This window comes from Manacus candei, unplaced genomic scaffold, assembly GCF_025592945.1.
Source record: "Manacus candei isolate 608988 ecotype Guabito, Panama unplaced genomic scaffold, ASM2559294v1 h1tg000063l, whole genome shotgun sequence".
Lineage (NCBI taxonomy): Eukaryota > Metazoa > Chordata > Aves > Passeriformes > Pipridae > Manacus > Manacus candei.
Window position 1 is genome coordinate 464,552 of NW_026138111.1, and position 23,505 is coordinate 488,056.

Here is a 23,505-nt window from a genome sequence, read left to right on the forward strand (position 1 = left end):
CTTGCCATATAGCATTAGGTATCTAGTATAAACCAGTTGCCAAGACTCCTTCTGTGGTCACTGGAGAGAGATAATTACCTCCAGAGGCTGATTCATCCTGTCCAAATACAAGGGCAGAATTAATTTGCAAAATTGTAGCTGCTTCTACCAGTAGAGATGTCCTCAGATATCCAAAACTACGTTTGCAGTAGTATGTAATTTGTGTCAAGAGAACACTTTTGAAGGAAATCTTCTGGTTGTCTTCACACACTGATTCAGTTCACGTTTCAGTGTACCCACACTGAATTACTTCCAGATGAAGCTGAAAAGAAAGTTGATCTCTAGGAGTGCACTGAGTTGTCTACAGCCCTGGACCCATGAACTCAGTCCATGAGACCGGATTTAAGTTAAAACCAGCCTGAATTCCTTCTGATCTAAACTATGTCCATATCTAAATTAGCAATATCAACAGAATTCAGAGTGAAACATTTACTGCTGACGACCCAGCATCCATAGCTTCTAGGTCTTGTCAGGTGCCATAGGCTGCATGCCTGTGAATGTAGTGCATTAACTGAGCTCCTGCTGTGTGTCTTCTGGTTTAAGTTCAAGTGAAAAGCTTACAAGTTTGGAGAATTCTCAGTATGAAAATGAAAATAACTGAGAGAGATTCACTTTGAAAGTGACCTCCTGATCTGAGCCAAAGCACCACTGTTGAGGCATACTAATAGCCCAAGAATCTCCATGGTCATGACAGATATGACAGAACTCGTTAAAACCAGCACCCTTCTGGAGTAACAGCTGGAGGCCGTTTGGGACGTGCCATAGCACACATTATGTCACTAAGAGCATATGGTTAGTGGGTCCCACTGGAAGATAGGTAAGATAAATTATTCTATATAGATATCTCTCCCTTGAATAGAGAGGAATCCTACATATTTAGCTGTGTAATTTCTGTAGTCACATGAGGTGAAGCCCATTCTTTATCAGAAATTAATTGCCTAAGTCAAAGAGAATTACTTCAACAGCAGAAATTACCATAGGAGACTTTAGGCATTTATATATTCCCTAAAAATCTTGTATAAGCATCTTCTGCTCCTGCGAATGCCTAGAGGCACCACCACTGTATTTGGGCTGAGTACATAAGTGCTTATCTACTGCCCAAAACCATCTAAGATTCACAGGATAGACACTCCCAAACCCAGATCTCTTAAGGACCATGTACTCCAAGCACATCTAACAGACCAGCAGCATGAAATGCAACACAAACTGGCAGCCATAGCTGCTACCATGCAAACCATAGCCAGAGGACAACTTCCTTTTGTGTCTGTTCCTACATGTGTGCAAAAAATAGAGGTAGCATCCCACAACGGATGGATTGCAAAATTGCTGGTTTAATGCTTTGTCATCCTTTTCCCTCCACACACAAATTACTTGAAGATCATTACTGTGCTACTTGAAAAGCTCTGCAGATCTACAAATCTTCAACATATGAAAAGGAGTTAGTATTTTAGAAGACAAGGGGTCTATAGTGCATTGTGGTTTTCTGTCTCATATACTCCCCTTTGCTCAAGTTGTTATATCGAGGACCAACTTTAATGTAATGTATTCACAATAAAAACCCGAACAAAGCCATGTATTCGGTCTCCGATGACACTGAAGCAGCACATTGGTAAATACCCATTTGAATTGCCTTTCACAATAACATGCAAATTACAAACCTTACAAGACTCACAATTTAGAATAGGTTTGCGGTGCTTTCAAAAGACATTAAGGCTATTCCTGTCAGTAACTACTTTCTATATTTCCTTCAAAAATGTTTCAAGAGAGTGTCTGAAGGCTCTGTTAGTACAAGAAACTTTATCTGTCAAAGTGCTTTAAACTGACAGATTGCTAACACAAATCCATTATATTCAAATCTTAAGTAAAATAATATACTAACAAATAATTACAATAAAAATACATTGTTAAATAAAAAAGCCACACTCCTAATGTTTTTTGCTTCTTAAAGATATGGAGGAATATCCAGTGAGATTTCCAGAGAGGCTCTGATGCTGGTACCTAGCTCCAGTGCTATTAACAGGGAACAGAGGCATAACGAGTCTCTGTGAAGTCTTAAAAGAAAATCTGGAGAAGAAGAAGAGGTTGAGTCAGTGTTTCTGGGAAGTGTTCTGAGCTTTCTTTCACTCTATTTAAACCAGTTGAAGAATATTTTTTCCACATACATTTAAAATTGTCTGTAACTGATATCAGAGGACTCTGATTATGATAAATTATTTCTGCTAGGTGCAAGTACTTGGTAAAGAGCAAGGATTCAAGTTAGCTCAGCAATAATTATTTTATTGACTTTTGCCTATAATATTAAGCTCCACTGCCTTACTGAGTGACCTTTTAAAAAAAAAAATTGCAATACACTTCAGGCCTATATACGGTTTCTATTTTGTGTTTAGCAGGTAACAAATTAGGATGAATTTAAAAATGTTGTACTGTTCCCATGCTCCACCTGCTTGAAGCAAGACCAAAGGGATCCTTTATTAACTGCTTTAAAAGTTTCCAAAATCTGGAATTTGCTCTTGATTTTAAGACAGATTCTAAGACATGAATTGTTGATTTGCCAGTACTTACCTCTTAGCTCAGTTGTCCTAGCAAGTAACCAAAATCATTGAAATTATATAATTATGGACTTTCTAAACACGTCTTTAATGATAAGGTATAGTTATTGCTGAGCAATGAAGCATTGGCCAGTGGAAAATGCTGGTGGAGCCATAGCTGTATTTCTCACAGGACACTTTTGTTGCATCACTCACTCTCATTCAATCAGTGACAAATGCACCAAATGCCTGTTTGAGCATTTACTCCACAACTGCTGCTGCTATTCATCTGCAATTCATTCATAACTAATCCGTAAATCCCCAACCCCTTTTCCTTCTGGTCTGTCCGTAAGATTTCCCAAATGGACACACATGATTAGACCTAGTGGAAAGGCAGGCAGGTTATGCCTCTACAGGGTTTTTAGTGCTTAAAAGCATTAACTATGCACAGCCTATCCAGCAGGTAGTTGTTAATGTTACTTTTGCTGTTGGTGTTAATTTGGGCAATTTCGTGTTCCTTCTGTCTTCTCTCCCATAGTTAAAGCTTTCCTATCAAGGCTTCTTTTAAATTATATTAAAAACTGTTGAGGAGATAAATGTTGTCTCCCTTGAGCTTTTACAGATTCTAGTTCATTGCAGCTGAAGAGGGAATAGACAAAGCCTTGGGACACAGGGGAGGTGGTGTCCCTGCAGCCTACCCTAGGACATTCAGTAAGCCAGCACCACTGTGCTTTTTTACTTCCTCACATCCCCAGTGTGTCCCACCTGTGTGGGGAAGAATCTGCCACTCTTCTGTATCTATAGCTGGCTAACCCCAATTCTAGTCCTTGCTTGAAGAGTAACGGGAGGTTAGTCTGAAAAACACTGCATAGCGTGAGCATGGCACTGTTGTCATGTAGTCATGTCTGTCATCCTCCTAGGAGTGTTTGTGTGTTGTGTACCTGGTTGCTAAGATGATCTAAGCAAACAGCACTATGTAGAGCATAAGTGGACATTGATGGTACTGTAGAGATGTTAGAAAACAGGTGGGGGTTGATTCTGCCTTCTTTGAAGTCCTGTCTTCAGATCAGGAAAAGATTTCTTATCCACTGGAGCACCTGTCTAGAAGCACATGAAGTGCCATTGCAAGAGGCAGCATTTATGTTTAGTACACATGATAAAGTGGAGAGCCAGGGCTAGGGAAAAGGCATGGATATGGGTAAGGAGGAGAGGGATGCATTTCAAAAGGTACTTTCCTCCTTGAGTTATTTGTTATAGATAAAAGTTCTTGCGGATAAGTTTTGCTTTTACTAAGTAGCTGAGTGGGTTTGAGTGACAGCACCTAGAAGATTCAGTGCTGAAAGAGCAGATGTAATGAAATATCATCTTCATTCTCTGAAATGTTGCTGCAAACTGAAGGATTGCTCTTCTTTTTGGAAGAGCTGTTGATTTTTTAGTTCATTTACAGTTTTGTTTAGTATGGCCACAGTGCACAAAACTGGAAGAATCAGTCTTGCTGGGTTTATGGAAGTCACATTTATGCTGAGGGAAACCATAACTACTTGCTTGCTATTCTCAGTTTCAAAGAAAGCCTTGAAGGTTGCAGTTCAACTAATTCACATTTTTAAATATTGATACTGAATCTGGCTTGTTTTCAGTTTGGCACCTATCTTTACAGATACTTGAAAACTCATTTCTCAGGTCTATTCTGGAAGTGTCATAGGGGTTTTCAGGGCTGATGAATTGGTCTGTTCCGATGGATGGACTTAGAAGGAAAATATTGGCCAAGTGACTTGCAACAGTTGGCTTCTACTATTGCTGCTGCTGCTGGCTTGTTTGGTGGCTGTGTACAGTAATTTCATGACTCCATGACTCCATTTTCTTACCTTTAAAACAGGGTTGATTATTTCCTTGTAAAATTCTTTGAGATTTGCTCTATACCACAGGAAACATTGCTAACAGTAGTCATATATATTACTCTTTTAAAGCCATAGGAAATATCTATGATTCTGATTTAGTGCCTGCCATCAGTGGGGGGCCCTAAAATAAGTCAGAATTAATAGCTGGGAGAGAGTGGCTGTTGTACAGACATGCCCACACTCCAGAGGTGCAACTGCAACTTCCACAGGTACATCCAAACTTGCTCTGAGCTCTGTCACTGCTAATGGGGTACCCATGGTGGCATAGAGCTCAGCATGTGCTGCTGGATGCACCCAAATAGCTCAGTGGATGCCAGGGTGATGAGCCCACGCTGAGCTCCACGCTGCTGCACTGACAGCATGTTGCCAGCATCTCCCCTAGTTAATTTAAAGCTAGCTCAAGTATGTCTGCACAAGCTGCAGTTAGGCTGTGACTGCAGTATAAAAATGCACCCTACAGGAGACCATGGGCAGCCAGAGCTTCAGAGAAAGTGTCTTAGTTACACTTGCAATCAGGCACGGGCTGCTGGCATCGTTTCAAATTCCCCTTACCTTTGGCTCATCATTCTTCATACTCTGTAAATATATCTCTGCTCTCAAAGTAAGCAAAGGGTTTGTTTATCCTCGCTTGTCATGAATGGTGTTCTATACTAGATAATACTTTAAAAAATAATTTAAATGTCTCAATTTTCATTTTAGTTGCCACTTTATCCACACATAACTCTCATCTACCTTCTTTCCCATCCAAAATGTGGAGGAAGCTTTAACACAATGACAATAATGTTGAGAAGTAGGCACTATCTATAGGTACTATTTTTAGAGAGAGAGAGAGAAATTGAGGCAGAGGAAAATTTATCTGCCATGGAAGGCAAGGTGGGAGAAGGAAATGGTTCTATGCATTTAATTTTCCCAAGAGGAAGCAGTGGTATTTGGATCACACGGACTGTATCAGTAACTCACCAACTGCCAATTGCATCCTAATCCACTTTTTGCCAGGTCCCGTTTTTGTACACCTTATACTAATGTTTATAAGAGAAGTCGTAAGCACACTTTAAAATGACACAGCAAATTAATAATAAACTAAATAATTCAGAACTGTATGGAACAAGCTTCCTCCTAGGATGTATAAGATAAATAAAACCTGGGTTAGAAGTGTCTCTGAATGATGGTATTGTAGGAAAGGCATCTTGAAAAATCAAGGAATAATGATCACACCCTTTTCTGGTTTATAGTCTTCCTTTCTTAATATATTTACAATATGTGGCTCCAAATTTAATTGCTTATGAGCAAGGTACAAATTGAAAGTATCTGGTTTTAAGTCTCATTAGCTGCACTAAGTATCAATTCATTTGGCAAAATAATCTCCCAGAAAACAATTTGTGCCAGTTGAACGCTGTTTGATGGCTGATTTCTCAAAGATCTATTCTGAGTAGAGAAAGGAACCACATGATTCATTCAGCTTGTGCATATCTATTTTATCTCTATAGAAGGATTATATATGGAGAGATAAAGGTTTGTTAAACAAAGTATCATTAATCACCCTGTCCGGAAATGTAGACTTTGCAGGAGCATGCTGTAATTTGCATCACTTTTGCTATACCTTGTCAGTGCTGCTGGTGAGAAATAACAAACCTGTATTTATGAAAAGGACAGATTTAAGATGAAAATAATTCTGTCCGAAAACTGTGAGAATGGTACAGAATCCTGTCGCCTGCACTCGTTCAACGGGAGAACACTGTATTTGTAATAAATTCCTTTTGCTCTGGATGAGTTCTGCATTTTCAATGAGGTTAACTTGGCAACATTCTAGTTGATTTTAATAAAAATAGCTGCTTTGAGGACAGGGAGCTGAGGTTGCCAAATTTACAGCTGCCTTGCACAATTACTCTTACACCTCCTTCAGGGCTACTTAGAACCAGTAAGCAAATTAAGTGTATCGATTGCAATTTTGTTGGACTAACCCTTTTTTCTTAAGGAATAAACTTGATTCCTTTCAGTATGTGTCTGCTCAGAGTGATCTCTTTTCTTTTCAGCCATAATACAAAGACAACATCATGGCTGGATCCACGACTTGCGAAAAAGGCTAAACCTCCAGAAGAGTGCAAAGAAAATGGTAGGTGATTAAGTTTTCCTTGCTGCTCAGAGGGGATTTGCCTTTGTGTGTGTCTCTCTCTTTCAGTTCTTACAAAAATCAGGCATTTGGGGGAATGATGAAAGGTGTTTAATTGCTGCTTTGGTTAGAAGCCATAAGTGATACCAGTTCTCAGTGTGCCATGTGTTTCTGCTTTTTATTCCCCTTTCTGATGCTATCCAAAGCTGAGGATCACAAGTGTGTTTTCTGCCTGTTGTGTGTGTGACTCCGGGACTGACCCTCTCCCTCATCTCCTACAGAGAACTTTGGTCTGCAGAACAGAATCCCTTTTCAGATTCTGAGCTTTTAATCTACAGGCGATTCAATGCATAAGGGAAACTAGCAGCACCGTGGGAATATGAATATTGTTTGATTTGTATTTAAAGGTACAGTGCTATGCTATTTAGTAGCCAATTTAAAAAAATAATGTCTGATAAAACAGGGTGTGGGAGGGAGAAAAGAGATCAGTGTCTGTCAGAGTTCAAGGCTGGATTTGGGGGGTACTGCATTGTTAATGCTTTGAAATTTAAAAGCATATGTACTGTTGAGGATGCTTAAAGGAGCTGTAGCTGTTGTGCAGGAGAGATGACTATGTTGACAGATTCAGAGATATGAAATAATACAAATCATATCAAACTATCTTTGCATTCGGTATAATTTCTAATTTTTGTCTGGTAAAGTTTATCAGTAATCAAAATCATTTAATAAAGTAAAAATAAAAATGTGTTGCAATAGGTCTTTTTCTGATAAGGGTTTTTTTTCATTGTTTTATAGTTCCACGTTAGTTCAATTAGTCAGTTAAGAAGTAATGATTTCTAAAGACTGCTACTTATTTTATTGTTGTGAGATACAGAGTATTAAATACATGCATGCTATGTGCATTAATTCAAAACATTTAAAATATTTTAAGTGTATTAGTAGTTTTTCATGTACTGCATCTGATTTATTTGAAATTTTCCAAAATATATGTGTTTGGTTAATGTAAATACTATTAATAGAAAGAAAACTCAGGGCTGATAAAGAGGTCACTGAGGAGTCGCTGACTGTATGAATTGCAGGGTCAGTGCTTTGGTAAAAAATATTCCTAGGGTTTTTAAATAAATAGCTTCCTTTTCAAAGATTGCTATATTCAAAAAATCCCTTCTTTATTTCAGCAGCAGTTCTGACGTTCTCCTCTGACATCAGAAATTATATGTCTGAATGATTTTGTGATGCTTATTCCAGCACTGACAACACTAGCTCCCAGAGTAAATTCTACAGTGAATATAATAGAAGTATGGTACAGAAACAAAACAAGGGCACAGGAGTTTTGCTTTCTAAATCTCTCATGTTACTTATATGAAGCTATATTTTAACCTGCTCCTTAAGAAATATTAGTGGGAAAGGCAGGGAAAAAATCCACCAATATCTATGCAGTAACATATCAGAGATACTTGGAGTATGTGTTGCTTTTTTTTCATTTTTTTTCTTTTTCTATTAGCTGTTGTATACTGAGATCACAACAAGCACTGAAATGTCAAAAAAAAAGTACCAAATTATCTGAAACAATTTAAAATTAAGATTGGTGCATTAAAGAAGCAGTATTATTTTGTAGTTATTTGACTACTGAATTATTGAATTACTATAGTATGCTGGGTCATGTTCTTTTAAGATTGCTCAGCTCATTAATGCAAAGTACTTGGAATGATGCATAAAAGACTTTAGGGAGAGATTTGCTATTCTTACAGCAATTGTTCCTGTAACATACTCTCTTTTCTAAGGTTCTTGTGTTGTTTGAAAGTGTCGTTTGTCTTTTTTTTGTAATATAATACCTGCAGAAGAGAAAGTTCTTAAAAATCACTGATATGCTTTAAAATGACTGTCTTACCATGGAGGTCCAACATCAGGGACTTTCCTATAGCACATGGGGATTTGGAATTTTTGTTTAATCTCATTCAAGAATTAATTTCAACTATGGCTTGGTAGTTGTTTTTGCCAAATAGCTTTTCTGTTACATTTTGTGACTTTGTGATTTATTCTGGCAGATATTACTCAGAGATACAAAATTTTAGAAAGACATCGGTGTTTAGATAGGAAGTGATACTTACCTTGCTGCTTTATCGCTGTCTGACTAACCTGTGCTTTTCATTGACATTCATTTTGTCACATCTGAAATTTGTATTAATTCTCTGAGATACATTATGACGTCCTTATCACCTATCAGATTCTGATATCAGGTTTTCGTTGTGAACAACTCAACTTCTGTGTTCTTCTTTCAATGCAAATCCTGCCAAATCCTCCTTCTTCATTCTGCCACCAGCGTGCAGCTTCCACACCAGACAGTGTCCACACAACGTACAATATCTGAGTCCTGATGCTCTGAGCTAGTGATGTTGAGGGCCCCCTCTGCTCCAGGCATTTTCTGTCTTCCACTTTCAGCTCTTCTGTGCTCCTTTGCCAAATATGATTTCTTCATTATCTCTGGCTTCTGTATCTGCAAATCCCAGTGCTTGCTCATTTCCCTTTGCAAAATCTGAATCAACCTTCCAGCACATCCCTCCTCTTGAAAAATTTTCACATGCCTTTGCCAAGAGATTGACAAGCTCTACCAAGTGAAGCTTTCTTTACTTCCATGCTGTGGACTCTTTCTCTTTTCCTTTAATGACACCCACTGCTCTAAATCCTTTTGTAGGTCAGGAGGTTTTAAGGCTGATCTTTTTTTCTGTCTCTCTCGTGGAACTTATGTGTGATTTTCAGCAAATTACTTTGACTTTTGCTCAGTCAGATCTACTCAAATGGCAGGTCTTTGAAGCAAGAACTGCCTCTTACGTTTGTATGGTGCCGATCTGAATTTCATAATATAGTAAGCAGAAATAGCTGACAATTCTTCAAAACCAGATGCAATTTTTTACCCATTTCTGATTTCCTCCAGAAAATCTTGATGTTAATAAAAATAATTGTGTTTTCTCTGAAAATATGAATTAAATATTTGGTTTTTTCTGAATTGAAATACTTCTTTTAAATGATTATTTTTTTTTCCACATCAAAATTAGTTAACCAATTTTTCTGTGTAGAGTACTACAGAAGTTATAGTTCTGCCCCTTCTGTTTCTGTGAGCTACATTCACTGGTTGCTAAATTTTCTGTAAAGTCATATAACCCAGCAGGCTCACAGGATTTGCATGATTACGCGTATAGTATGTGAGTGGTCTTCCAACAGAGTGTGTTCTTTGGGAGAGAATAAGGAAAAGAATGACAAGTCCCATAAGGTAGTAAGAAATGTAGTTTAATATTGAAAGGCAGTTCAGCTGTAATGACATGAAATATCACAGGTTTTAGGAAGTTCATTTTTTGTTAAGAAATGTAGCGATCATTTTTTTCAAATTCTCCAATTCATTTAAGGGAACTTTTATCCTGGAAAAAATTTCAAAATTTTTTTCGATATCCAATTTGGAGATTAAACAGCTGTTGAAATTTCCTGTGATCAGATATGTCAAATTTCACTTATTTCCTTACCACAGATTTTACTAATTTCATTATTAATCTGTCGCAAGCAGTAGTCTCCATCACTCTTAACCCTCCCTTTTTTTTATGTTGGCCTCCTTTCTCCTATCTCCTAGTTTTCAAATACAAGTAGACCTACAACTATAAATAAAACTTTGATTTCACCTAGTGTTCATCTGTCATCTGTCTTTCCATCTCCTCTACACCCACCAACTTGACTGTAAAATATAGATGTTTATGTAGGGTGAATCAAGTTGCCTGTGTACTTCACTGACTGTGAATGTCAGCTCTGCTTTGACAATTAGAGGTCACAGACACCTGATTCACATGTAAACACCGGTATGTAGACAGACTGCTGCATTTAGGTGTCTTCATCTGGAACTGAACCCCACCCTCCCATCACATTTTGTCAGGTTATGCTTTTCCCTCTTCCTGTAGTCATAGGCAATACTTTCTGATGCATTCACTGCCTTCAGTTCTTCAGAATTTGTCTTTGGTCATCTGATTCTTCACTATGCTGTAGTAAGACATATCAACCATTTATATTTTTGTTTTATAGATGACCATAGGCATGCTGGTTTTGTGGGTAAAGCATTACTTATTGATTCCCTGACATATATTTTCACTGGAAACCAAGTAGTGAACTTTTATCTTATATGGATACCATTTGTGTTTTCGGATGCCTGCTAATGACAACTTGTAGCAGATGAGCACTTTTCTGTGAATAGGTTTTTGTTTGATTGTATCAGCCTTGAGTTTGAAAACAAATCTTTCAGCAGTCCAGGATACAAGGCGGTCTGGGACTTTTTGGTTTATTGGGATGTATTCATATCAGAGATTTACATGTGAAACTTGGGCAGAGCACTTCTATACATGGCCAGAAGAGGAAGTGGAATGAAGAGCAAGTGCCCTCCACTGTGTGAAAAAAGCACTAGCAAGACATCTTACAACTCCAGAGCAAGTCCATGTCTCTGTTGAAGGAAGGATCCCAATATGAACTGGGAGAAAAGGCTAGTGTTTGGGTTTCATCTAGTGCCATGTGACCCTGAGCACTGTGTCTCTCAACATGGTATTCTGCTCATTGCTTCTGACAATTTTTTCTCTCGATGACTTGTAGAAAGCTTTTTCTTCTTTTTTCTCTCTGCAAACCAGATTAGCCTATACAGGCTAGAAAGTAGCTGCTGAGGTTAGGTTATCTGTTGAAGATATATTTATCTTGCAATATATTTATCTTTGAGATACCTGTATCTCAGCTAAGTTTAGTTAAAAACTAACAGTAGACTCAGATTTTCACAGAGAAGAATGGTAAACAGTCAAACAGTACAAACCCATGAAGTTCATTTCCCCAGGAAATCAAAGTAGAAAGAAATATCATCTTCAAAAAAGTAGGTTTTTATTCTTGATGAAAACCAGGACTCCTAAAATTATACAAGTCATGACTGATATCTAATGCTATGTGCGAGTTACATTGTGTGTTAAATAGTACCATTTGTTCCACTATAGTTAAGGGTTTACCAGCATTACTATTTTAAACCTTGTTTCCAGGGAATTATATTTGCTGTTGGAAATATGTTGAGGAGAGTCTCTTTTTTAGACTTAGTACCCACGTAGCTTAATTCTTTTCTTCAAATGCTAGAATATTTTTGGTTATTAAATAGGTCACCATATGAAATAATACTTTTTATATAGACTGAGACATGCCTGTATACAAAGAGGTCATTACTTATTTTATTAGCAGTTTGTATGTGCATTTTTTCAAGAAAGCTGTCCCAGAGAATTTTAGCTTAGTGCTAATTTATAACACGACTAAGCCATAAATAAATAAGGACCACAGAAGAGTCTGTCTCTAACACAGGTTCCAGCCTATGGCAACCATGCAATTCATAAAAATTTAGTTGGTCTGTGTTATATTTCATTATTCCCGTTGGCATCAGTTAATAAAAAACAGCTGCTGACCACACTGAAAAAAACCTTTCTACCTACCCACCTGTCCATCTAATGTGAAATTTCAGAAATACTTTAAATGGGTTTAACTCTTCTTCACTGAGGCAATTTGTAGGCTGACTCTAAACCTTAGTTAATATTTTCCATGAAAAATACGGAATCATTTTGTCTCAATATGGACATATTATGTGATTTCAAATGGGAGGGGAAGCATCGTGGACAATCACGATGGGCACGAGGGTGGCCGAGGAATTGGACTGTCTCTGTGAAGGGACAAGGAAACAATTTCCCATCACAGCTGATGTGGGCACCTAACCAGATACTTACTGCAACAGCTGATATTTGGAGTCCCAGTACCTTAAAGGGAATCCAGATCCTTGTGTTGGGAATTTATTCATGGGTAGGATATCAAGTAAAAAACAGCAAGCCAAAAAGCCTGCGCAGTCAAGAGGGAGATCACTGAAGACAGAAAAGAGGAGAGGTTAATCACAAGCTTGCATCTTGAATTTTTATCTGTTCCAGAGCTTAGCAAAATATTCGAGGCTCTGAATTATTGCATCCACCTAAGAGCCAGACTTTGTCATCCTCTGTATCCTCTGTTGAAGACCAGTCCTCATTATATGTGTTTCTCAAAAAAATGGGGGGGGGCTATTTGTTGTATTTTAAAGCAAAAGGTTCTGCATTACAACCTGGAAAAGATACCATCCTGCAGGTGAGAAAAAAGTTTTGAGTATGTTCCTCTGCCAGGTGGGGTACAGAATATAATGTCAGATTAATCAATCCAGAGAGAAAAAGTGGAGAGCAACTCCAGAGAGCATCATAGAGCATATGACACTGTCCCTTGACATTTTAAACCATCTCTTCTGGGATGCTTTGAGTTCTTGTGCCAAGGACTGTTGTTTTGGGTTTTTTCCCAAGGGCAAATAAGCAGTGCTTACAGAGTTCAGCTGAGAGTGCCAGGCACACAGGAATAATTTTGCTGCAAACTTTGATACTGCTCTGCAAGCGATTTTCAATTCAGACATCAAACCCCTTCCTGTTCCAGGCCTGAGTCACTTCTGAGTAGGGACTGCCCATCATGCACTTTTGCCTGGTGGCTTTGTGATAGGAACAAATGACAAGGAATTAGGAAATGGATTGACAGACTACCAAATTCATTTGCAGTTTTGACTTAAATCCAGGTGTTTCCAGATGATAAGAATATTGCACCTTTAAACCAGAGAGTTTTTACTTATAACTCCCTTTTGCAGATTATTAACACCATTTTAAGTAGTATTTAATCAGTTTTGTAAAGGAGCTGGCTTTACTTGATCACAATGAATTTTTTTTCTGGTTTTTTTTTGACATATTGAACATAGTTTTCTCAGCTTCCATTTTCAATTTCAGGTTAATTAAACTGTAACAAAATATTTTGAACTATTGTGACCTTTGGAAGGGCATTTCATGCTGGCAACACCATCTGGGCACTAATTGACCAAAAAAACCTTCCATGCCAAACTCACAATAATAATAATAAAAATAAGAAAGGGGTCACCTCATTAGAGTTTCTTCCTGGGAAGAAGACATTTCTCTGGGCAGCCTGGTTCGGTGACACATTTTAGAAGAGGAAGTTTTAGAAGAAATAAGTTTTTAGACAAAATAGTTGTCCACATGAACATACCTTTGCTGTCTATGCCCTGGGCAACCTCCTGGTGTCTCCCTGGGGGAACTCTAGCAGATAGTGCTTCCTTGGATCACACTTATCAGTGTAAGAGATTAGTCCTTTAAACCATAATGGACTAATAAGTATTACTTTGCTTTCAGAACCATTACAGTTTCTCACAGTCTCAGCCATAGAAATCCCTGTAGAGCTCTAACCTTAATCTTAAATAGAGTCCGTAATTGCAAGGACAAGAATGAATAGAGGTATAGGAAAAAAATTCTGATTTCCCCAATAATTCAGCTAGGATTTGGCTCTGCTGCACTCACTGCTCCCACTGCTCACCCAGACTCTGCATTTAAGGTGGAGATGCCCAGGATGCAGAGGCATCCCACAGCTCCTTGCTGTCACAGCTCACAGCCTGCAAGGATCCCTTCCTCTGGAGGTATTGGCAGCTCATAGTAACTCTTTCAGCAACCTGAGTATTTTAAAGGTTGCTAAATGCAGGCTGAGGAAATTACTAACTTGTCCCATGGTCTTCGATGAGGCAAATCACAGGCTTCCATTCTAATTAGTTCATGATATAGTGAAAACAAATCACTTCAGGTTTCAGTTTTATAGAAGAGGGTCATGTAAACATACCTTTCATATGTCTGTGAAACTTATTTGCTTGTAAAATGCACTGAGATTCTCAGTTGAAAAAGGTCTTAGAGATAGGAACTATTTTTTGGTTAATGGCCCTTTCCACTCTAAGTCTTTATTATAACCTGTATAACAAATGCCCACTGTAATGAATGCAGCATGTTCATTAGTCATATAAGATATACTGAATAATACATTTTAAAACAGCAATAAAGGTTGACTATTATTTTATAAAACTTTCTCAAATTATAATTTAATTTCAGAATAAAATAAATACATTCACCAGTGCTGTACCCCAAAACAGAGCCAGCAAGCTGGAGCTAACGTGACACTACAGTTTAAACTACACTGCAAAAGAAAGGTCATCCAAGGCTACACGACCACTACAGAATGGCTGAGTTCCTGCTGGAGCTGCTGAAGCTCCTCACATCCAGTTTCTGATAGCATCTCTTTTTCATTTTGCTGCCAAGTTAACTGGCTAAGCTTAGGTAGTTTTCATCTGGAATGTGTAATGAAATTTAGAAAGGGAGGGAGAGAGGTTTTGTAAACTCATCAGGAGAAACACGGCCAGAGTTTTAACAATTCACGTCTTTAACAAGCTATAAATTGGATTCCACTCACCACTGAAGCAAGTAGCAAAATTCTTATTGAGTGCACAAGGTTGATTTTTGCCACTAAACTGCAAGCATTGTGTAATATAAGAATAGAGGTGGCCTGAAATATTCCTGCAAGGACCATTGAAAGGAATGGTCCTACCTTTTCACACAGAAAAGAATTCACAGCACCACCTTTTTCAAAGATCACACTCAAAGTCTTGACGCCAGTAAAGAACAAAAGGTTGAAATTCCTTTAAAATATAGTTTAATCATAGGTAGAAATCAGCACACATGATTTTCAATCCTATTCTCTCTCTAGCTTTAATCCTTCAACCCTTGACTTGGCAATGATGCGATATATTTAACTAAGGGGGTTTGTGGGATTATGTTCATGACAATATGTCCAGTTACGTTCATTTTTATTATTTCTCCTCCCTCTGACTTTTTTATGAAAGCTGTTGTTTTTAACAGTGATAATTAATGAAAAAGGAATGTCAACCTTCACCTTTAAAAAATTATTCTCCATAATCACCTCATTTTGAATTTCATCCAGAAGGTCAGCAATTTCATCAAATTTGTAAGTTAAAAAACAATTTGGTGCTCTTTGTTGGAAAATTTGCCTTCTTGCAGAGGCCTGTTGAGTATTTCCTGGCAATTATCTCGAAGTCAGTTGCTGACAGATAAGAACTATGATGACTTGCTAAAATCTCTAATAACACTTGTTATTTTTCAGGTAGCTTTAAAGGCAAAATATTTGTCATTTTTTCCCAACATCCTTAGATTACTGTTAGCTTACAGTGCAATACAATTACAGAGAAATGAAGATGAATCCAAACTTTTCTGTACCTTTAGCAGTTGAGCATCACAAACACAGTTACCTCAGGGTTTTGTCTTAATATTAACTGAATTCTTTATACTTATTACTTCCATTTTCTTTTTATTTTTGCAATATGCTTTTAAAAAGGTCTGTTGTTTTCTTTTTGTGACACCTAGGCTTTGATTTTAGCCTAAAATCTTCAGAGTGTTGGAGTCCTTGTTAAATAGAACTGGAAAATCCTGTCTGAGAAGAGGTATCCTATATTTAAGATTTGACAGATAATACAACACTTTAAAAAGGCTCTGTCTTTCATGACTAATACCCTTCCAGACCCAGTGGCAGATAATCACTGTTTGTGGGACAGAAAGAAAAAAAAGTCTTGGTAACATTTAAAGATTTTGAGAAGTGTATCTGCCTGAGTGGGAGGAAGGCAGAGGCACTTGATATGTGGATTTCTATTGCAGAACCATTGGGAAGGGAGGAACTGCATTTTCAGAATTCATGGTAGAAGACTTTGGAATAAGATAAGCGGTTATAAAAGGTGGAAAGTATAAAAAGCAGAGGTGTGGAGAACATGTTGTTGGTTATATAAAAAGAGTTTGGGATTTGTGATGCCTTTAAAAATTAGAATTATTTCAGCATAGCAAGGTGAAGAGGGAAAAATATCTCTAGATCTGAGGAAATCCTGCACCTGATAAAGATAGGAAAAAAGGAATGGTATGATAAACAGGCAGGATTGTGGAAACCAGACAGGAAATGTTAGAATTTGTTTCTTTTAAACATCAGACCTTTATAAGTAATTACACTGAACAGAATACAGTATAATGTTTCGTCAAAATAATAATTTCTGATTACACATTCTGGTGAAGTGTTGGATTTTTGTTGTCTACCCAATTGTAAAAATCAAAAGGCCATAGAAATGCAGAGTGATTCCAGATGAATGTAGTCACTTGGTATAAACAAACACAAATGAGCCTTACTCATATATCAATATGTGCATATTTCTGTAGCCATGCAGGCCAGATTCTTGTAGCTCCTGAGACTGGGAGGCTGCCCAGGGATCTTCCCTGTATGACGATGGAACACTCAGTTCTTCCATTGAATCCTCTTCCTTCTGATATATGAAAGAGGGGGGAAAAGTCATATGAGAGGGAAAAAGTCATATCTTAGTATCAAAACTGTTAACAATAGTGAGAACTAGCAACTTTATCTGGGAAATTATTTAGTCTAGATAACATCTCACTATTGATAAGCTACACCTTTCCTGTACTGGCACTGCAGTGATAACATGGCTCTACTTCACTGTGGAGGTAACTGAGAAGCTACAGCTTCTTTTGACTGCATAGTTAAATGTACTGGACATTGGGCTTTGTTTCAGTGTACTTTTGCTCAAATAGACTTTGAAAAATATGAAAAATGTTTTAATTTTAGAAATTTTTATTTCGTCTTTCAGCTCTGACACCTCCATGAAAGACATGAGTTGCTTTGTCCAAAAGTTTTCCTGTTTTGGAAGGAGAGAACAGAGTTCAAGGGAGGGATTTATCTTTTTAATCTGCCTTTTTTCCTCTTACAATCGCAGCTGGATTTCTCTTATCTATTTTTTCTTAAGTAGTCCATGATTTTTCCTTTTTGCAAGAAAAATTTTTCCTTAGAGAGTTGTAGTTTACCTTCTCTATAACAGAATATTTACTTGAGGAAGCAAGGTTTTTCCTTACAGAGGAACACAATTCTGCATTTTTTACTCCTTTAACAAAATTTCAGTGACCCCAGTTTTCTTATGACAGAAATAGAAACATTCAATCCATATCTGAGATCCCTGTTCCTTCTATTTAAAAAAGCATCCAGAATAGTTGTATATCACTTTCATAATTAAACACTTCTAGAAATACTACACCATTCATTATGGTCATGTGCTGAATCTGAAAGTGTCTGCCACTGCTCCTGCAAGATGGAGCTCATGTTTTTCATACTAAGCAGTTTGCTCAACCACCAATTTATCTTCAACTTACGCCATTTTCTCAGAGGTTTTCACCATTGCAAACAGGGTGAACAAAGTCAGATTTAGCTATTTTGGGACTGATACATTTTGTATACTCAGACGTTCACCTTTTGAGGGTTTCTTTCTGGAACTGATCCCCTGGTTTTCTCCACTGGACTGGAAGAATCATTTAGTATCTCTCTGGTTCAGCTGTGGAAGTGGGAAAGGTCTCCCATCATTGGTCGTTGGGAGGGCAGGTGATTTTGTAGACCTTTCAGTCCCATCACTGCTTTTTCAGTAGGTTTAGCAGAGACCATTAGGCTATTGCAAATTGTAGCTCCATTAGTATTCATTGAACCTGCTATTTTTTTTCTGGTGGTTCACTTTGTTCAAAGAGACAGTTATTTCCCTGTTTTTTACCTCTCAGTTCTCTGTGGTCACTTTCTGTGCCATTATATTTCTGCTTGGGCAATAGTCCCCACCACTGTGTGATTTATTTTGTTCTCTTCACAACTGAAGAATATACCTTTATTTGCAAGTTCTACATTAGTTGTACAAGACTGTACAGTGTTTCTCTGATGAGCACTGAAAAATGGTATGGAAAGACCTTAGATTGTATGTCTCCCCAGCTTTTAAAGACATGACATATAATATCTGTTCACAACTTTTAAAGTCATTTCAACTTTCTGTGGTTTATCTCCTTCTTGTCTCTTTTCTTTCAAATCCTTGAAGGATTATAACACCTTTAGTTTCTCACCATCTTTCTGTTCTCATGCTACCCTATGATGTCTGGTCTGGACATTTGCTGAGTAGTTTAGATTATTCATTAAATGTGGAGTTTAATTTTTCAGAAATTAAATGGTAGTTTTGACTTTTGTTGGTCTAGTGAAATTATCATGAAAGTAGAACAATATTGCCTACTTGCTGCTTGCTACACTGATTCCTAGAATTTACACAGCAATTTTTTGTTTAAAAAATTCCCAATTGTAGCTACAATGTATCTATTAACATGTAAATTTCTATAAATAAAGCGAACAAGTAATGTTGGGTAGAAAAATATAGTCTTAGATCTATTTCAGTAAATGGTATTCCATTAAAATTTTATTACTTCCAGCTTGAATTCTATTGTGTTTTGGTAGGTGAAATGGAATCTACAACATTAACCAGTTAAAACCAGTAGAATTTGGTCTAGCAAGGAGTAAAAGCAAATAATCCTGTAAGAAATATAGATGTGAGGTTAAGGAACATTTGCCTTAGTAAGAAACTGAAGAATTTATTCTATCTGCACTATCACTAGGTAGGCAAAAGAATAAATTGTTATGGATAAAAAACATCAATAAACACACTATAATCTCTTACTTAAGCATTGGTAAGATTATAAGTGACACTACTCCAAGAGAAGGGGACAGCTAGCTAATCCTGTTGTTGCTGATTTTTTAGGTTAATTTTGAAAGAGCCCTACAGATTTATTATGTGTTTGAAGAAGCCCAAATAAAGTCTCAGTTAATGAAAGGTGATAGGGGACTTCTTTAAAACCCACTGAATGGCTTCTGTTGAAATCCACTGAAGAGCATAGGATTAGGTGGAAAGACATGACATCTATAAGAAGGAGGATTTGCCTTTTTATCAGTGTAAGCTCCCATCATTGATTGACTTGAAGGGTTCCCTACGCAGATGAGGAGTGTGCTTTTTGAGATTTTGTTTATGCAACACCAAATATTGTAATTATGTCTTATTGAATATTCTTTCCAGAGAGAACAATGTTATTCTGGTGGCAGTGCAGTCCCCATTTAAATTTTGTGTGCACACAGTGTTTATTCTGGATTGTTTATGCCTTTGTGATACATTTTCCTTCTCTCACTTCTAATTGTTTTTGAATTACTGTAGCAGCAGTCAGTGGCAATTAATGACTGATAAGCAAATTGTATGAGTGCTGGCCTTCTCATGATTACCGGGACACTTAGAAAATCAAAATCAATGCCACCAGTCCTCCCCCTCCTTGGATAAACTTCTCTGCCAGTCGTCATTTCTAAGTTACTGATCTGCTTGTGTTTCCTTCATTTGTTCTTGAGGTTCACAAAAATGTAGTAACTTTTTCTCCCTTTGGAATATTTTTTATCAGTCTACCACATTTTTTTGTTACATAGTTCATAATCTAAGAAACAGACATAATGGCAGATTCTCATTTATTTTCTGGGATAGTTAATGTGCTCCATTATTGACATAGTAATTAAGTTAGACATTGTTGTTACAAATGCAGAAGGCTTTGAAAAATCAATAAGAAAAAATTTTAAATGTTTGTCTGATGAAAAGGTGGAGCTGATATTTATGTAATGTCCTTCTTTGCAAACGAAAACCTGTGTCGTCAAAAAGAAGGCTGGCATTAAAAAGTTAATTGTACTGTAAGTTCCTGTTGCGTGGGCAGTGTTATGCAGAGGTAGTGAATTTACACATACTTCAGAGTGCATTCACTGTTATTAGTGTGGTTGTTTTAATACTTGGGGCAGTAGTGAGGGCATGCTCATCTCATGTCCCATTGACCTGATCTGGCTGTTTCTACCATTCTAATCACCATAACTTCTGAGTCGATGGTTCTGTGTGTTGCTTTTCTGCTGTCCTTATGTATGCAGATCTCCCACTGATGTTGCTGTAGGGACCTATGTAAGAAAAGAGGAATATTGATATTCATTAGTATCATGTGCAACTGAGAGGAGATGTTTGAACTGGGAATATTGCCCTTCAGCTTCTGCTGTTGTACATTGCCTTTCACATGACTCAATGCCCATCAGATGAGATTTTGTACAGACTTGAATTTGAAGTTGAAATAGTGCCACTGTGGATTTGATCCTTCTGAAAACTGAGTCCCAGCTTATATTTTTTAAACATCATGTGGAACCAAATGCCGGTTCAGCTTTGGTTACATATTCATACGCACAGAATTTTGCAACACCAAGCAAAGCAAGATAAGCTCTAAACTGGGTGAAAGAATTGTGGATTTTTTCTTGAGTTTCTCCTTCTGTGTAATGTATTCCCAACACTGTAAATCTTTGAGTTTAATGCCGAAGATGTATTTTCTCCGCAAATTTTAAACATTGCCTTTGGGAATTGCTCATCAAAGCAGTTGAACTAAAAGGATAACTGAGTTCAGGTGTTTCTAGGCTGCATAGTTCATACAATGTGGATTTTTGTCATGCTGTGATGAGAGTCCCTGATGACAGATAAGAAATTTCTTGCTATTGTTAAAATTAAAATCATGTATGGCTACCTCAGCTTGAGTTTTACAGAATGTTGTTCCTGTGATGGGCTTGATCATAGCTTAAAGTTGTGTTTTTCTTTGTAAAGTGCTTTGACATAATTTTTTTTTCTCGGAAGATAAGGGAAGACAACTCCTTTGAACCTTCAGCACCAGAACAATGCTCTAGGATTGTCTAAAAGCAACTCTATAAATTGCAGTTTTTTCAAGCATATTCAATGTTGGTATTTTTCATGGACTGGATGAACTTGGAAAGTATCGTCCTACAAAAACTTTTATTATGTAACTGGGTTATGAACTGTAGAAGTCTTTTTGGTCTAAATTTATGTGTGATATTTGACCAGAAAAAATAATTTGAAAAGCGGCTTTTATTCCTGGATAAATGAAACATGGTTTTCTTTCTATTTTAGCAACTTTCCAAGTTGTTTTTAAAAATAGTGCCTTATTAAGTGAATTAGGGTTATTTTTTTTTTTTTACATTAGCACTATAGAATTGAATTAGAAACAATTCTGGGTCTTTTTATTGTGATTCGGTAGCTGAAGGAAAGTTGGATCTTGTGCTGAATAAAGATAAATTCCTATTTTGTACATAGTGAGGATGCCGTAGTAAGAGCATCAGATCTGTTTTACTGGTTCAGAATAGCTCTCTGTCTTCCTGTGTCCTGTTTCTAAGTACTGCTTGGAGCAAATGGCTGAGGAAAGACTACGAGAAACAAAGCAGACATAATCTTGTCCGTCTTGCACCTTCCTACTTCTTATAGAATCTCTGGGCTGGCAGTGGTCTAAGGATCATTGTGCTCTAACTGTCCTTTATAAATGAGTCTAATTCCTTTTTAGGGCCATTTAACCTTTTCCAGCCTCTGGGAAGGGTTTCATATACCATTATCATATCCATTTATGTGATGTTTTTCCAGGAGGAGAATCCTACTCCATGAAATCTCCCACTGGCAAACCAGGTTTTTCACATCTCTGATGACATTTCCTGTTCCCCCCTGCACCTCTGTGGGTTCTGCTACCTGCTTTTTGGGTTCAATGACCAGAACTACACACAGTACTTGGAACATGATTGCACTGCTGATGGCATAATGGTGTTTTATGTTTTAGCATCCCTGAGATTGCTAACATTCTGTTTGCTTTTTGAATACCCCTGGGCTTAAGCTGGTGTCTTGAAGATCTTTTCCCAAAGTGGTGATAATTACTTTAGAGCCCATCATTACCTATGTGTGTGTATGCACAGTTAGCATTATTTTTCCCTTTGTGCATTTCTTTGCATTTATGGAGATTAAAATTAATCATCAATTTTAACACACAGTATTATGAGATTGTTCTTCAAGTTCTCACAAGGAGTTTTAATGTGATTATCTGGAATAAGCTTTCAGAGTCTTTCATCAATATCTCAGAATCAGGAAAGTGACTTCAGAATTACAAGATCTTGAGAGGGAATGTATGACAATTTTTATTTACCTTCTTTTTGCTTGATCCCTTAAGATAATTATTTGCATAATTTTATCCACCCGTAAAATGGAGTAAAACCATGCTAGAAAAGCCAGAAAGAGAGTTAATACAATCATCTTGTTTCTGAAATGAAGGCTTTAGGAATACATGGTAACAGCAGCTCAGTTTAAATAGCCGAATTTAATTACTCCACAGAAATTAAACCAGCTGGACCAGCTTACCAATGGAAAAGTGGGATATTGAAATCCAGAGCTAGACATGGACTCTCTGTATCTGTAGACCCTTCAAAGGATGTTTCGGCTCACCCTTACCCTTTATGCTAAATCAGGTGGATTTTCCTTCTGACAACCTAGTCCTCCCAGGCATGTAAAGGGAGTCACTGGGGATTGACCCTGAATGAGAGTGATATGGAGGTCTTTGAAGTAGGTTAGATGCTTCCCACTTCAGTCTTGGCAAGCTCCAGGAAAAGCCTTCTCCTTTATAGTCCTGAGGCATCTAACCAGGTTGGGGGATTGACAAAGAAATTTATTTAGTGTGGGATCTCTGGCGAAATTGACCTGACAAAGCAACAACAGCCATCACCTTCCTTTTCTTTCGCAAGACACAATAAGCCTTTCACACTTGTCCTTTATCTCCATTGCCCTGCAACTTCTGTTGATGCTACGCTACTGAAGAGCTCTGTAGGAGGTGGACAACAGCCAGATTCACTAGGCAAAAGGCTACAGGCTTCACTTTGTTGCTTTGAGTATATTTTCTAGAATCTACTAGGTGTTTTGTTCTTAAAGGCAGTATGGTTGTTCTGTGACAGAGCCCTGAGTCAGGACTGTGTCTGATTAAGAACTACAAGTAAAGGGGAAATTTTGGTGGTTTTATCTATATATACACATACACACACAAAATTTTTAATTTTAAAAATAGTTTTCCTGGGTATTATCTATTCGTCTGAGAACTCTGAAGAACTTGATTGAAAAGATAAAAAACTGGGGCTAAATTTAAACTAACTTCATCCAAATTTGGAAATGTGAAGCATGAATATTGTAGTAATATTAAAAATGTTAAATTGTTCTTCAAGATTAAACAGTTTAAGAATTACAGGAAATAAA

At 37.3% G+C, this 23,505-nt stretch overlaps 1 protein-coding gene across 10 annotated transcripts in view; it reads left to right on the forward strand.

Annotated features, from left to right (window-relative positions):
* Window positions 1-23,505, forward strand: part of MAGI2 (membrane associated guanylate kinase, WW and PDZ domain containing 2) — a 390,999-nt gene that overhangs the window by 161,331 nt on the left and 206,163 nt on the right. For 9 of the 10 annotated variants that reach the window (XM_051805040.1, XM_051805039.1, XM_051805043.1 and 6 more), the window contains exon 5: window positions 6,499-6,578. In XM_051805040.1, the coding sequence (XP_051661000.1) occupies window positions 6,499-6,578 (80 nt within the window). Of the gene's footprint in view, window positions 1-6,310; window positions 6,384-6,498; window positions 6,579-23,505 lie in introns of those variants that run through there. The other variant, XM_051805045.1, reaches the window with a different exon arrangement.